Source organism: Tupaia chinensis, unplaced genomic scaffold, assembly GCF_000334495.1.
Source record: "Tupaia chinensis unplaced genomic scaffold, TupChi_1.0 Scaffold000093_1, whole genome shotgun sequence".
Taxonomy (NCBI): domain Eukaryota; kingdom Metazoa; phylum Chordata; class Mammalia; order Scandentia; family Tupaiidae; genus Tupaia; species Tupaia belangeri.
This window is the reverse complement of record NW_006159555.1, coordinates 4,360,708-4,373,646: the sequence shown is the minus strand read 5'-3', so window position 1 is coordinate 4,373,646 and position 12,939 is coordinate 4,360,708. Positions and strand designations below refer to the sequence as shown.

Sequence of the window (12,939 nt, the reverse complement as noted above, 5' to 3'; positions counted from 1 at the left end):
GTGTGTTCATATCGGAACTGTTTAAAAGTAGAGACTGTCTAACTTGTTACCCCAAATGCAGCAGAGGCCTGAATAATATAATAATAAGTTGATAAGGGATGATGTATTAATCAATGATAATACAAATCCACATCACTTAGTACATTAGTTTGCAGCCACACTTCCATATTAGAATCACCTAGAAAGACTTAAAAGAAAAAAACAACATAAAAAACTAATGCAGGAAGGCCTAGTACTAACAACTGGATCAGAGTAGACCAGAGTATCTAGATAGTATGACTCAGCATCTGTATTTTTTTATGTGACTTTTTGGTCTTTGCTATAGGATGTGTGCGCTCGCCAAAAAGACAGAGAGAGACAGAGAGACAGAAAGCGAGAAATCAACCCCCAGGGGGGATGGCCACACTGCATTCCCTCTTCCATTCTCCTCTTGGGATCTTGGGTATGCACGCACCCACACTCGGCATGAGTTTAAGCCACCAGGTCTGGGACTCAAACCACAGTTGACTACATGGGAGTCCAGAGACATAGTCATTATGCCAACTGTGGGACCCTTTATGTTACTTTTTAAAAACTTTATTTCTCCCATCAGCAATTGAGGCAAAGAGAGGTGAGCATTCCCCCCAGGATCCTCATTGCTACAATCCACCCCAATGAGCGTCTGACATGCACAGGGGGGTCTCGGGGCACAAACCTCGGACCCTGCCATGTGGGTGAGCTTCAGAGACAGTTGTGTTAACACTGTGCCACTGTCTGGCTCCAGCATCTACATTTTTTAAAGCTCTCCAGTTGATTGTGAATTACAGTGAGAGTGGAAAACCCCTGATTTATAAAGGAATCCAGAGAAAGTAGCCCCTCTCCTCTCCAGTGGGGTCACTACACTGCACCCTTCTCACAGGGAGCTTGCATTTCTCCCTTCTCCTTTCCTCCCCAGCTCCGTGCTGCTACCAACCACTTCTCTCTGAAATTGCTGCTACCAACCACTTCTCTCTGAAATTGCTGCTACCAACCACTTCTCTCTGAAATTGCGAGACTGAGTCCTGATCAGTGCTTGGCCCTATAATTACCCCTCCTAAACTCCCCAAAGCTGCATAAATCCCTAGCTTTATGAAATGCCCTGGGACTCTGAGGAGCACAGCCCAGTAAAAGGGCCAGGCTGTGAGGGAACCTGAATGAACCCCTCAGCTCCTCACCCAGGGTGTCACATCCCTTGATGTAAAGGAGCTACAGGATTCCAGGTGACTCAGGGTGGAGCTGGGAGCTTGAGTGGATTGGTAGGGGATGGGTCCTGCCTCTTTCAGAAGATAAGCCCTGCTTGATCCCAGAGAAACACTTGCCTTGAGTGGGTCAAAGCCTAAAAAGCTCAAGGAGAGGGATGAGTGGAAGCCAGCCCTCAGGAAGGATCTATGACCTCTGATTATGTGTTTGATAAGCCTCCAGGGCTGTGTGTGTGTGTGTGTGGGGGGGAGTCCTGAGAGTCAAAGGGGCCCCAGTTCAAACCTTCATCAAAAAAAGGAGTGGAAAAGTAAAAAATGATTATGTTCACTATGGTGGCAACTATTTAAAAACAGGTATGCTATGGGAGGCAAGAAGCCAGAAATGGGTAGAAAAAGTTTCAAAGTGGTAAATTATGATGATTTCCTTTTTGAATGATTCTTGAATATCATTCCTACTTTATCTTGTCAGTAGCTAAAATAAGTACTGTATATTGAAAGAAAGGAAACCGGCAGTTGGGGATAAATGCAGGAACCTGAGTCTAGCTAAGAGGCAAGCCGGTGCTTACAAAAGCCAAAGGACTCTCTACACCACATGACTACTGAAGCAGCCCCTGGACCTGGAGGAGGGAGACCTTCCCACCAGAGAAGACCTGCCAGACCATGTGAAGGCTACTGGGCTTGTCCTCCCCAAGGCGATGTGGCACCCATCCGAATGGCACGTGGACAGACTTTGTGATTACAGGGTAAGCACCAAAAGCAGAACAAGCCCAGCTTCTGTCTTCCTAAATGACTATACGATTAGTTTCTCCTACACTTGAAGATACAAGATTACTGTTAGGGAGAATGGGTGTCGTTAGGTGAAAGTGGTATTGATTTGGGTTTAAAGAGGAAATGAATTTTCTTTTCTTTTCTTTCTTTTCTTTTTTTTTTTTTTTTAGAGAGAGAGAAAGAGATTTTTGTTATAGAGTGTATGTGCTCACTAGAGACAGAAAGCGAACCCCCCCCTCCCCCCACCCCCAGGAGAGATGGCCATTCCACAATCCTTTCTCCTTCATTCTCCTCTTGGGATTTTGGGTACACATGCACACACATTTGGCATGATTTTAAGCCGTCCAATCCAGGACTCAAACTGCAGTCAATTATGTGGGAGTCCAGCAATGTAACCAGTGTAATGGTTACATCTCCTGGTCCCATGGGAATGTTGAACTTCTAATGAAGAAAGAAATCTTACATCATATCTTTCTATAGAATTTCTTTATAAGAACACCTCATGATTTAGGAATTTTGTTCATTTATTTTCTCAATTTTTAGAACCCCTAGAAATTGAGGCTCGGGAACCAGCAGTTAGCGTAATGGCTATGTCGCTGGATTCCCACGTAGTCGACCGCGGTTCGTGTCCCGGACCCGGTGGCTTAAAACTCACGCCGGGCGCGTGTGCGTGCGTGCCCAAGATCCCGAGAGGAGAATGGAGGAGAAGGGATTGCGGCGTGACCATCCCCCCTGGGGGGTGATTTCTCGCTTTCTGTCTCTATGTCTCTCTCTGTCTGTCTGGCGAGCGCACGCGCCCTACAGTGAAAATCTCTCCAAAAAAAAAAAAAAAGAAATTGAGGCTCAAATGTTCAGTTACTTGTGACTGTGCCTTCTTTGTTGGTTAATATGAACCCTTCAGCCATTTTAAGAACTGAGACTTAGAAAGAATGGCCACTGGGCCAGGCAACGTTTAGCGGGTTACACAGATGCCGCAGTCACCATGCAGCAATGACACTAGCAGACATGCGACTTCGGGACAGAGTGCCTTGAAAAGGATGCTATCAGAGTCTGCATTCTGAACTTACCATAGTCTTTTTCACATACACTTCTTGTCCTCTGGACAATCCAAAATCTGCTATTTTGGCTACATAGTTCTCACCAACTAAAATGTTCCTGGCAGCCAGATCCCTGTGGATAAACTGGAAATTTAAAAAACATCATGTATTTTTGGCATTACTACTTGTTTTCACTTCACTGCATTAGCAAAAAACTCTAGGAGCAACAACTTTAGGAAATAGAGATGAAATGATAGTATGAAAAGCAGTTTTAAAAGTCACCAGAATCTTTGGACCAGCAGGTGGCATGGTGGTTAAAGCGTTGGATACTCCCAAGTGGCTGACCATGGTTTGAGTCCGGTACCTGGTGGCTTGCTTTCTCTCTCTCTCTCTCGCTCTCTCTCTCTCTCGCTCTCTCTCTCTCTCGCTCTCTCTCTCTCTCGTCAAATTAAAATAAATGAATGAATAAATAAAATTAAATAATTCTTTTTAAAAAAGCCACCAAAATTCAGTTCCCTTATAGTTCCTTTCCAAATTTTTCATTTAGTGGATTCTGACAAATGACCCCACATCTTGGAAGCAGCATTTCAAGACACAATAAAAAAAAAACACATCATTAAATTCCCATTTGCTATTGCATATTATTTGCTAAGACAGGTTAAGCACCTTTCCCTATATATATTATGAAATTTCCTGAATAACATTATCCATACTAGGCACTAATTTCCATATCAACAAATTTAATATTAACAAAGAGATTACAATTAGGGAAACTGTGAGAAGGAATTAACGAAGAGAGGTTGCCCCAAAAATGCACATACATGTCGAAGCCCTGACTCTAGAGAGGACTTCAGAGGGAAGATATCGAAAGCAAGGTCCTCAGAACACACCTGTTTCTGGCTCAAGTAGTCCATGCCCCGGGCCACATCTGCAGCAAAATGAAGAAGCTGCTGGGAGGACAGTGTGGAAGCAGTGCTGTTGGCAATGGCGAATGCCGGGTCAGTCTCGAGCACGCGGCTCTTGCGCAGGAAGTCCAGGAGGTTTCCGTGGGGAGCATACTCAATGGCCAGGTATAGGTAACCTGTGGAGAAAGGGAGAAAGATTGCTTTATCAATGTCCCTGCCCAGCTGTGGCATTTTTCAGAAGTGCTGTGGTCCCCGGGAATTGTTTATAAACTCCGTTATTGTTACCAACTCACAACACTGGGGACAGGAGAAAGGTAAATGACATCCTCCTGTAATACTTACAGGGGACCAGCCTTGAATTTATGGTTCAGCCATCTCCCACTCCCCTTTATAGTCCTACCAAATGTAGACCAACACAGAGGGCTTCCTGAAATGCTTCTACCTACTCAGAAATGATGAGAGATTGAAATCAAAGCATTCTCTTCCAAATCTTGGACACTACCCTCAAAACACTTTTATGCTTTATTTAATACAGAAGAAGAAGCTAATATGAGCCAGACATTTTATTCAAGTCTATCTTTGGTTTTTCCTGAAGTTACTTTTAAAAAATTATTAAATATCATTATTGGAAGGAGTTACAATAGGTCATTTTCTTTCCTGGCTTCCATTCCTCCCCTAAATTCATATTAAGTCAATATATTGATTATTGGCTTGCAGTCTACTTTTAGAGATTGCATTTTACTTAAAGAAGACATGACATTCAAACATTGACCATAAAAAATAGATAAAAGTTTCTAGGAAAAAATTATGGTCCATTGTCTTATTTTTATTCAAAACATGTTTTCATAAAAAGTAATTTACCTTGATAACAGCATAGATCTTTAGAGTCAGTGAAAAGTGATTTTATTGTTTTTTAAAGGAGAGTTGTTTGTGTGAACCATTTTTAAAATCTCAAATGAATTTGGATCTCAAAGATATTCTATAGTCATTAAAATTCTGGCCCCCCCCACAAAATCTAGTATTGAATCTTGTTCTACTATATGGAAAGATGGACCTTAATTTTGGTATGAATATGTTTTCTCATATCTTTACTGAATTATACATTTTAGGAGCTAAGAAGTATATACTAATGTGATGATAGAACAATATTTTAAGATATATATTTTTCTGTTGGTAGTTTTCTTTAACTTTCATTTACTGCTATCCCATGCTTATTACTGTTTTCAGGAAACAGCTCAAAAATAAATGTCATAACTTCGCTATTTAACCTAAGTGACATGCTTTGGCTTTCAGAATTACACCCTTATTGGATCATAGAATGATGTGTTGTTTGGAGCACCAGTATTTTTAGTTTAATAAATTGAGGAAATGGAAGTAGTTTATTCTATTGTTGGTATTTGTGCTGAAAAGTCAACAAGAGGTTATCAAGTTTATAAATAATTACTACATGGAGCTTTCTTCGTGGGAGCAAACTTTTCCATGAGAAATTAAGTTTAAGCATCGACTTAGAACTGTAAACCTATGTACTGCATTGTCAGAAAAGTCATGACACACTTTTGCATTAAAACAGAGAAAATACTTAACGACTGCCGAGGTTGAGGTATGCTGATAGATTTTATTGCTACCTAATCATTCACTACTAAATTCACACATTACAAAAGAAGTTGTTATGGTTTGAATGTGACCCACAAAAATTCATGTGATGAAATTTGGTTGTGATGGGATTAAGAGAGAAAAACGTTAATCTGACTATGGGATGAAAAAGTGGAGTCTTTGAGTGGTGGTTAAGGTCATCAAGGTAGGACCTGCATGATTAGTCCCAGTGGATTTGTAGGGAGAAGGAGTAAGACAGATACGTGGACATGGACACACAAGCTCTTGTCATGTGAGGCCCTATACTCAGCAGCAAGTCCCAAACAAGATGACCCTTGCTAGATGTGGCTCCTTGACCTTGGATCTCCAAAACAGTGAGCTAAATAAACATGTATTTTTTTATAAATCACCCACACCCACACTCTATTGTTCTGCGACAGAGAATGGACTAAAACAGAAACCCTCAGTAACTAATTGAATTCATAATGCAAATTTAACATTAAAAACACATGTGACATGTGGCATGTGGCAGAGACCAGCAGATGGTGTGATGGTTGCATAGTTCAAATCCTACATAGTCAACCTCAAGTCAGTCCCAGACCCTATGGCTTGAAACTCGTGCCAGGCACACATGCATGTGTGTGTGTGCCCACAATCCCAAGGGGAGAATAGATGATAAGGGATTGTGGCGTGGCCATTGCCTCAGGGAGATTTCTCACTTTCAGTCTCTCTGGCAAGTGCACAACCTACAGCAAAAATTTCTCTCTTAAAATAAAAAATAAATTAAACCACATGTGGCATAGAATAGTTGTAAAACTTCAATGTAATTACGTGAAAGTGCTTCAGATACAAACAAAGCACTGTCATCTGTAAGCTTAACATTATTATTTAATCTAAGTATTGTCAGTGCTTTCACATTGCAATAGATTATTGGGATTTATGGCTTTAACTTTCAGAATACTGATTCCTTAGGTTTTGAGGAAAAGTGAAAAGGCAGGCAATGAAGAAGAACCAATGCACTCTATTCTTTCTGCTGGTAAGGACTTCCCCGCTCCATTCTACTCTCATAGTAGCAGAAGCAGTAGTAGCAGCAGCAGCAGCGAAAAACTTTTACATAGCAGGGATGGGGTGTGTGGGAGCTGTGGATACTCCTGGGTAGTCATGACTGAACCTCATCAGAGGCCAAAGGATCCACCCTCACTGTCTACCTCTGAATAGATGGCACAATCTACAAATCAAACTAGACAGACATTTACATGGAAACTGCAACTTAAAAATGGGTAATCTTCTTGAGATTACTCTGTTTTCTAATTTCAATATAGAATGGGCCATTTAAAAAGAAAAAGAAAAAAAAACCATCTGGCAGGAAATACAGGAAGAAAATATCTTACCTCGATGTTCACATGCTCCCAGAAGGTTGATGATGTTTGGATGGTGTCCAAGTTTACAAAGAACCTCCAGCTCTCCTGCAAAGTCCCTGTGATCATCTTTGGAAGCATATTCTGGGAAGGAAATCAAGGGTTGTGATGACTCTTCATTACATCTTTGCAGAATCAACTGTCCCTTCTAGCTCCCCAAAACCTTCAGGTGCACTCCATCACCATCAGGCCTGGGAAAATGTACACAAGCCAAAGAGATTGCTCTAAGGAAGAGTTCTTCAACTTGGTGCTACCAACCTCCTGGGTAGTCATGACTGAACCTCATCAGAGGCCAAAGGATCCACCCTCACTGTCTACCTCTGAATAGATGGCACAATCTACAAATCAAACTAGACAGACATTTACATGGAAACTGCAACTTAAAAATGGGTAATCTTCTTGAGATTACTCTGTTTTCTAATTTCAATATAGAATGGGCCATTTAAAAAGAAAAAGAAAAAAAAAACCATCTGGCAGGAAATACAGGAAGAAAATATCTTACCTCGATGTTCACATGCTCCCAGAAGGTTGATGATGTTTGGATGGTGTCCAAGTTTACAAAGAACCTCCAGCTCTCCTGCAAAGTCCCTGTGATCATCTTTGGAAGCATATTCTGGGAAGGAAATCAAGGGTTGTGATGACTCTTCATTACATCTTTGCAGAATCAACTGTCCCTTCTAGCTCCCCAAAACCTTCAGGTGCACTCCATCACCATCAGGCCTGGGAAAATGTACACAAGCCAAAGAGATTGCTCTAAGGAAGAGTTCTTCAACTTGGTGCTACCAACTTCGGGTTGATCATTCTTTGTTATGGGCACTGTCCCAAGCACTGTAAGATGCTGAGGTGAAGTGCTGGCCTCAACCCACTAGACATTACTAGCCCAACCAAAAATGTATCTAGACATTGCCAAATGTACCCCAAGGGAAAAAATCACCCCAGATGATAACCACTACTTTAAAGTTTTACTGTTTAAGTTCTCAAATACTTAGGGACATAACTGGAGGAGATAGACCTGCCCCCATCTTTTAGACTCCAGGTCTTCGAGCTAAATCTACCTCCCAGAGACAAATAGCTGAAGAATAGAACCAAAGTTTCAGGTAAACATCACCAATAATGCATGTGCCTTATTTTATGTAATAATTTTATCTTCCTTTTCAACAAACCAGTCTTGCCAAACAAAATCCCAGTGACATTTTATATAAGTTGCTTAGTAGTCAGGAAACTGTAGTGAACCTGCCCCTGTTCTTTTTGTCCTGTCTCTGAGCTGGTACTTTGATTAGAAAAAGAACCAGCAGGCATCAGACAGAGGATGAGGCTAATAGTTAGCCAGCCATGAGTCAAAAACAGCATGCTCTTATTTTTAAAAATAACATGCTGATAGCCACACACATGCCTGAACATGCTTGCAAATTATGATAGTGTCTCATATAGGGTAACAGTACCCAGAAGACTGCCTGATAGGAAACTGCAGGTTGAGTGCCCTGTTTATATCTCAGAGGTCTCACTGTGGCTCTGGCTCTGAGGGTCAGTGCCTTGGGAACATTTAAAAAATGAAAAATGAAGATGTTTATAATGAAGTTGGGCCCTTATTTCAGTAATTACCCTCATCTGGATACATTCATTGCACCAGTTGCTGAAACATTCTGCTCTGGTGCCTTTTGAAGCTATTTTACTTTTCATGGGCTCATCTCAGATCCAAAAAAAACTACTTTATAAGGTTCAATACCCTCAACATTCTCTCCTCACTTCTCTCCAAAACTCCTTACTACTAAGTTAGCAAAACAGAAAAAGAATTTCTGGCTGTTAGGCAAGTTTTTTGTTTGTTTCTATTGTTCTGTTAATAATGGTTGTTGGAAAAGTCATGACTTTTGTTTTCTGTTTTTCTATGTAAAAATGCATCATGGCTTTTCCTACAACCCAATAGAAACATACAAATCAACTTAAGTGCCCGATGAATGGATAAAGTAAATATGGCATATATACACAGTGGAGTACAACTCAGCCATAAAAAACAGTAATGTGTCATTAGACATGAAATGAATGAACCTAGAAGATATAATGCTAACTGAAATAAGCCAGGACATAAAAGAAAACTACCACATGTCTCTCCTTAGCATATAGAGTATCCTTACTCTGGCAGAAGCTGAAGGACTCCATAACATAAAAGTAGAGACAGTAATTACAGATACTAGAAGCTGCATGGAGAGTGGGTAGGGGGCTTTGAGAGAATATTACTAACATTCACTGGGATGCATGTCAATGAGTGGGATAGGTTATGGAATAATGTAGCATGGCAGAGTAAAAAATGTCATCAACCATTCCCTCCTGCCTGAAAAAACAAGTAGAATAAATAGAGAATGTGCACAACATAATGTAATGTTAAACGCTGAAGATGATATTTGTTTATATCCTTGATTTGATTATGGCACTGTATATACGCTTTGAAAAAACATACTTTCCTTCACAAAGACGTCCAATATTTGTAAACCAGAAATTACAATAGAAGAAGAAAGTATCTCTAAGCACAGGTAATTTGCTTTGCTTCCTGATGCAGTCTTCTTAACAATGCAGAAAGCACGACTGGTTCAATAAGATTTAGAGTTAATTCTCCTCTTAGGTTCAATAGTGTGGTCAAAAAGGAACACCCTAGAGAACCCTTACAATGGAGCAGCAGATGAGTGGGTAATGACATTCTCTACGTCTGCACCACTTTTCAAGCATGTTTGCTGCCACATCATCAGTGCAGCTTTACAAGTCAAGTCACACACAAACTGCTGTTTTCCACACAAGAAAAGGTAACTAGATCATCCGAGAACTAGTTACTCTTCTTTATCAGAAGATGCTTATTTGCTTATTATCCCATCTTAGTAAATAAGAAGGTACCAAGTAGCCTTTAGATTAAAACAACTGAAAGAAATTTAGTACCTCTGACCCTAGAACAGTGGTTTTGAACTTTGAGTGTATAGAAAAACCACTTAAAAAGCCTGTTTAAGACAGATTCTCATATGCCATCTCAAAAATGTGGATGCAGTAAAACGGGGGATGGAAGATTCTCACCTGGATGCATTTCTGAAATGTTCCCAGGAATTTTGAAGCCGACAGCCTATGAAGGCTGATTCACAAAGGATAAAACCCATATGACCAGCATTGCAGGGGAATTAATTAGAAATGAAAACTCGCTGGCTCTCTGCAGACTTACTGAATCAGAAACAGGCAAGGGTCGCAACATTTGTTTTCAAAAAAACCTTCCAGGAGATTCTGATGCACGCTCAATTTTGAGAACCACAGTAAGAAACAATGAGAATCCCCAAAGTTAACAGTATATGACCAAAAAAATCTGTATTCTCACATCCCAAGGCATCAAGAAGATGGTGTTGGGAACCAGCAGTTAGCGTAATGGCTATGTCGCTGGACTCCCACGTAGTCGACCGCGGTTTGTGTCCCGGACCCGGTGACTTAAAACTCACGCCGGGCACGTGTGCGTGCGTGCCCAAGGTCCCGAGAGGAGAATGGAGGAGAAGGGATTGCGGCGTGACCATCCCCCCTGGGGGGTAATTTCTCGCTTTCTGTCTCTATGTTTCTCTCTGTCTGTCTGGCGAGCGCACGCGCCCTATAGTGAAAAAAAAAAAAACAAAAAACCTCTCCAAAAAAAAAAAAAAGAAGATGGTGTTTAAATGGCTCTTGCCTTTGTATTTACATGCTGACTTTATCACAGGTTCACCTCAGAGGAAACATAGCCTTCAGTTGTACAAAATAGCTATAGCTGACATCATGCCACTTTTGGTTTAAATTATGTTCAATAGAGGAAAGATTCAACAGGAAGCCAAGTTTTCTTCCCACCCTAGGGAAAGGTCTGGCCAACCACTGACCTTTCATTCTCTTGATGGCAGCGTCCATCCGTAACCCGTCCTTCTTGATGCGTGCCTTAAGAACCTGGCCAAAATTGCCCTCCCCAATCACATCTTGAAATTTGATGTCATTCCAATCAAGCACTGGATAAATGGTAGGATCTGGGTTGTTTTTGACCTTCCTGTTTAGGGCCAGAGTTCCTGAGTTGAACTGCACAGCTGGTTCTTCCCTCTAGAAAAACAATTTTTTCATAGTTTTGTGTCAAGATTGTTCATTATTCTAAGGGGGCATAGTACCTTCTCGTTTGTATCCTTGATGGATAAAAAAAAAAAACAGTTTATCTAATTCTAGAATGGAAATGGGTTTCCTGTCCCACATTCACTCTGATGAACTAGCCACCTATAGAGCTGCAAGAGCATCATTCTGGGGCTCAGTCAGTGAGCGTCTAGATTAGTAATGAGTGCAAAACGGGAGGGAGGAGAGAGTAATGGCAAGTCCGCCGCACAGTTACCATTGCTGACTCTGCTGTGGAATGAGCAGGTGTTCAGATCTGGTTTGGAAAATAACCTGAATATCCTAAACAAAGGTACTTCAAAAAGTTCATGGAGAAATGAAATCAAGTGTAAGTTTATTTTTGCTGTGAAAACATTTTTGAAATCCATGCATTTTTAAATAATATACAATTTCCATGAGCTTTTTGAAGATACCCCTTCCAGGGCAGTCATGGGATGTCCCCCAGTGAGAGCTTTCATAAGATCAATTTGGCCCTGGTCTATTCTCAGTTCACTCTCTGTCTCTTCCTCTCTCTCTTCCTTCCTCTCTCTCTCCTCCTGCTTCTTGTCCCAAAGCTTAATCTCTCAGACCTACTCTAGACAGGATGACCAATGCTTAGAGAAAAACCCAGCATGATGTTCCTTTTCTCCTGAATGCAGTGGCTACCAATGGCAGTGTGTCATGACACTGGTATCTTGACAAGCTCCTGCATCCCCAACCTCTTTCCAGCTCCTTCCTCTCTAGAGCTGAGACAGTTCTGGTGTGGGACAGAGTGTGAACGTGAAGGACCCCTGTCCTGAGAGAAAATCTGGGAACTCATGCATATGAAGGTGAACCTCATCTGAACTATGTCGTTGTCCTCAGTGGTTTATACACAGAATTGATGAAGCCAAGTACAAACTGCCTTTTAGTGTCTAAAACCAAAAACTAGAGGAATAGTCATGCTTTAGTGTACCAAAAGGACTTAAATGGGGTGCATATGGGTAAACTGACTTTTCAGGCTGGACTCCCACATGGCCAAGCATGGTCGAGTACTAGACTTGGCAGCTTGCTTTCTTACTTTCTCTCTCTCTCTCTCCAGTGAGTGCACATGCACTATGACAAAATTAAACAATAATTATAATAAAATTAAATAACTCTTTAAAAATAAAATGAGACAATACCAAGTGCCACGAACTCTGACTGTAGACTCAAAGGTACATAGAAATGGAACAGACACACATGGATATATAATTCTTATCTACCTATATGAGGAGTGATGGAAAATATTAGAATTAGGAAATAGTAACTAGAAATAAGAAAATGTGGAAGAAGTTATCTAGTACAATGCGTCCTTACCTATCACACTAAGGTCTGGTCACCCTCATGTCTCTCCTCTGACCAAAAATGTTCAGTTCATTCTGGTCAAGATTATTGTCCGCCACAACTTAACAATATGGCCATATATCACATTTTGATAGTGAGAAGAGGGTGGTTCTGTTTTAGGCCTCAGTTCCTGCATAATTATTAAGATCAACCTTTTCATTTTCAAAATTGTTCTCATTTAGCATACAGAACGATAGTGCTGGAAGTCTCAGTTACATGGACTATGCCAGGTGCACACACAAGCACCCAAGATCTTGACAAGCTGAGGACTAGGAAAAGGGAATCATAGTATGACAAGATCGTGTGGAGAATGTCCGTCTTTCTCTCTTCCTTTTTTTCCCCTTAGGTGCACACACACACACACATTCTCTGTCTCTCTGTCTCTCTCTCTAATGATATAAATAAACTTTTAAAACAAATTGTGGCCCATCCTCTGGCATAGTCACAGCCTCTGTAGCACACTGAGCTACAGAGCTAGAAGCCATGTGCTAATCACAGTTTGAGTCCCTTGGCC

At 41.0% G+C, this 12,939-nt stretch overlaps 1 protein-coding gene across 1 annotated transcript in view; it reads right to left on the bottom strand.

Moving 5' to 3' along the window:
- TEK (TEK receptor tyrosine kinase) overlaps window positions 1–12,939 on the bottom strand; it is a 139,235-nt gene that overhangs the window by 9,348 nt on the left and 116,948 nt on the right. Inside the window, 4 exon segments of the mRNA XM_006143226.3 lie at window positions 3,053–3,166; window positions 3,913–4,103; window positions 7,441–7,551; window positions 10,808–11,018. Coding sequence (XP_006143288.1) covers window positions 3,053–3,166; window positions 3,913–4,103; window positions 7,441–7,551; window positions 10,808–11,018 — 627 coding nt within the window.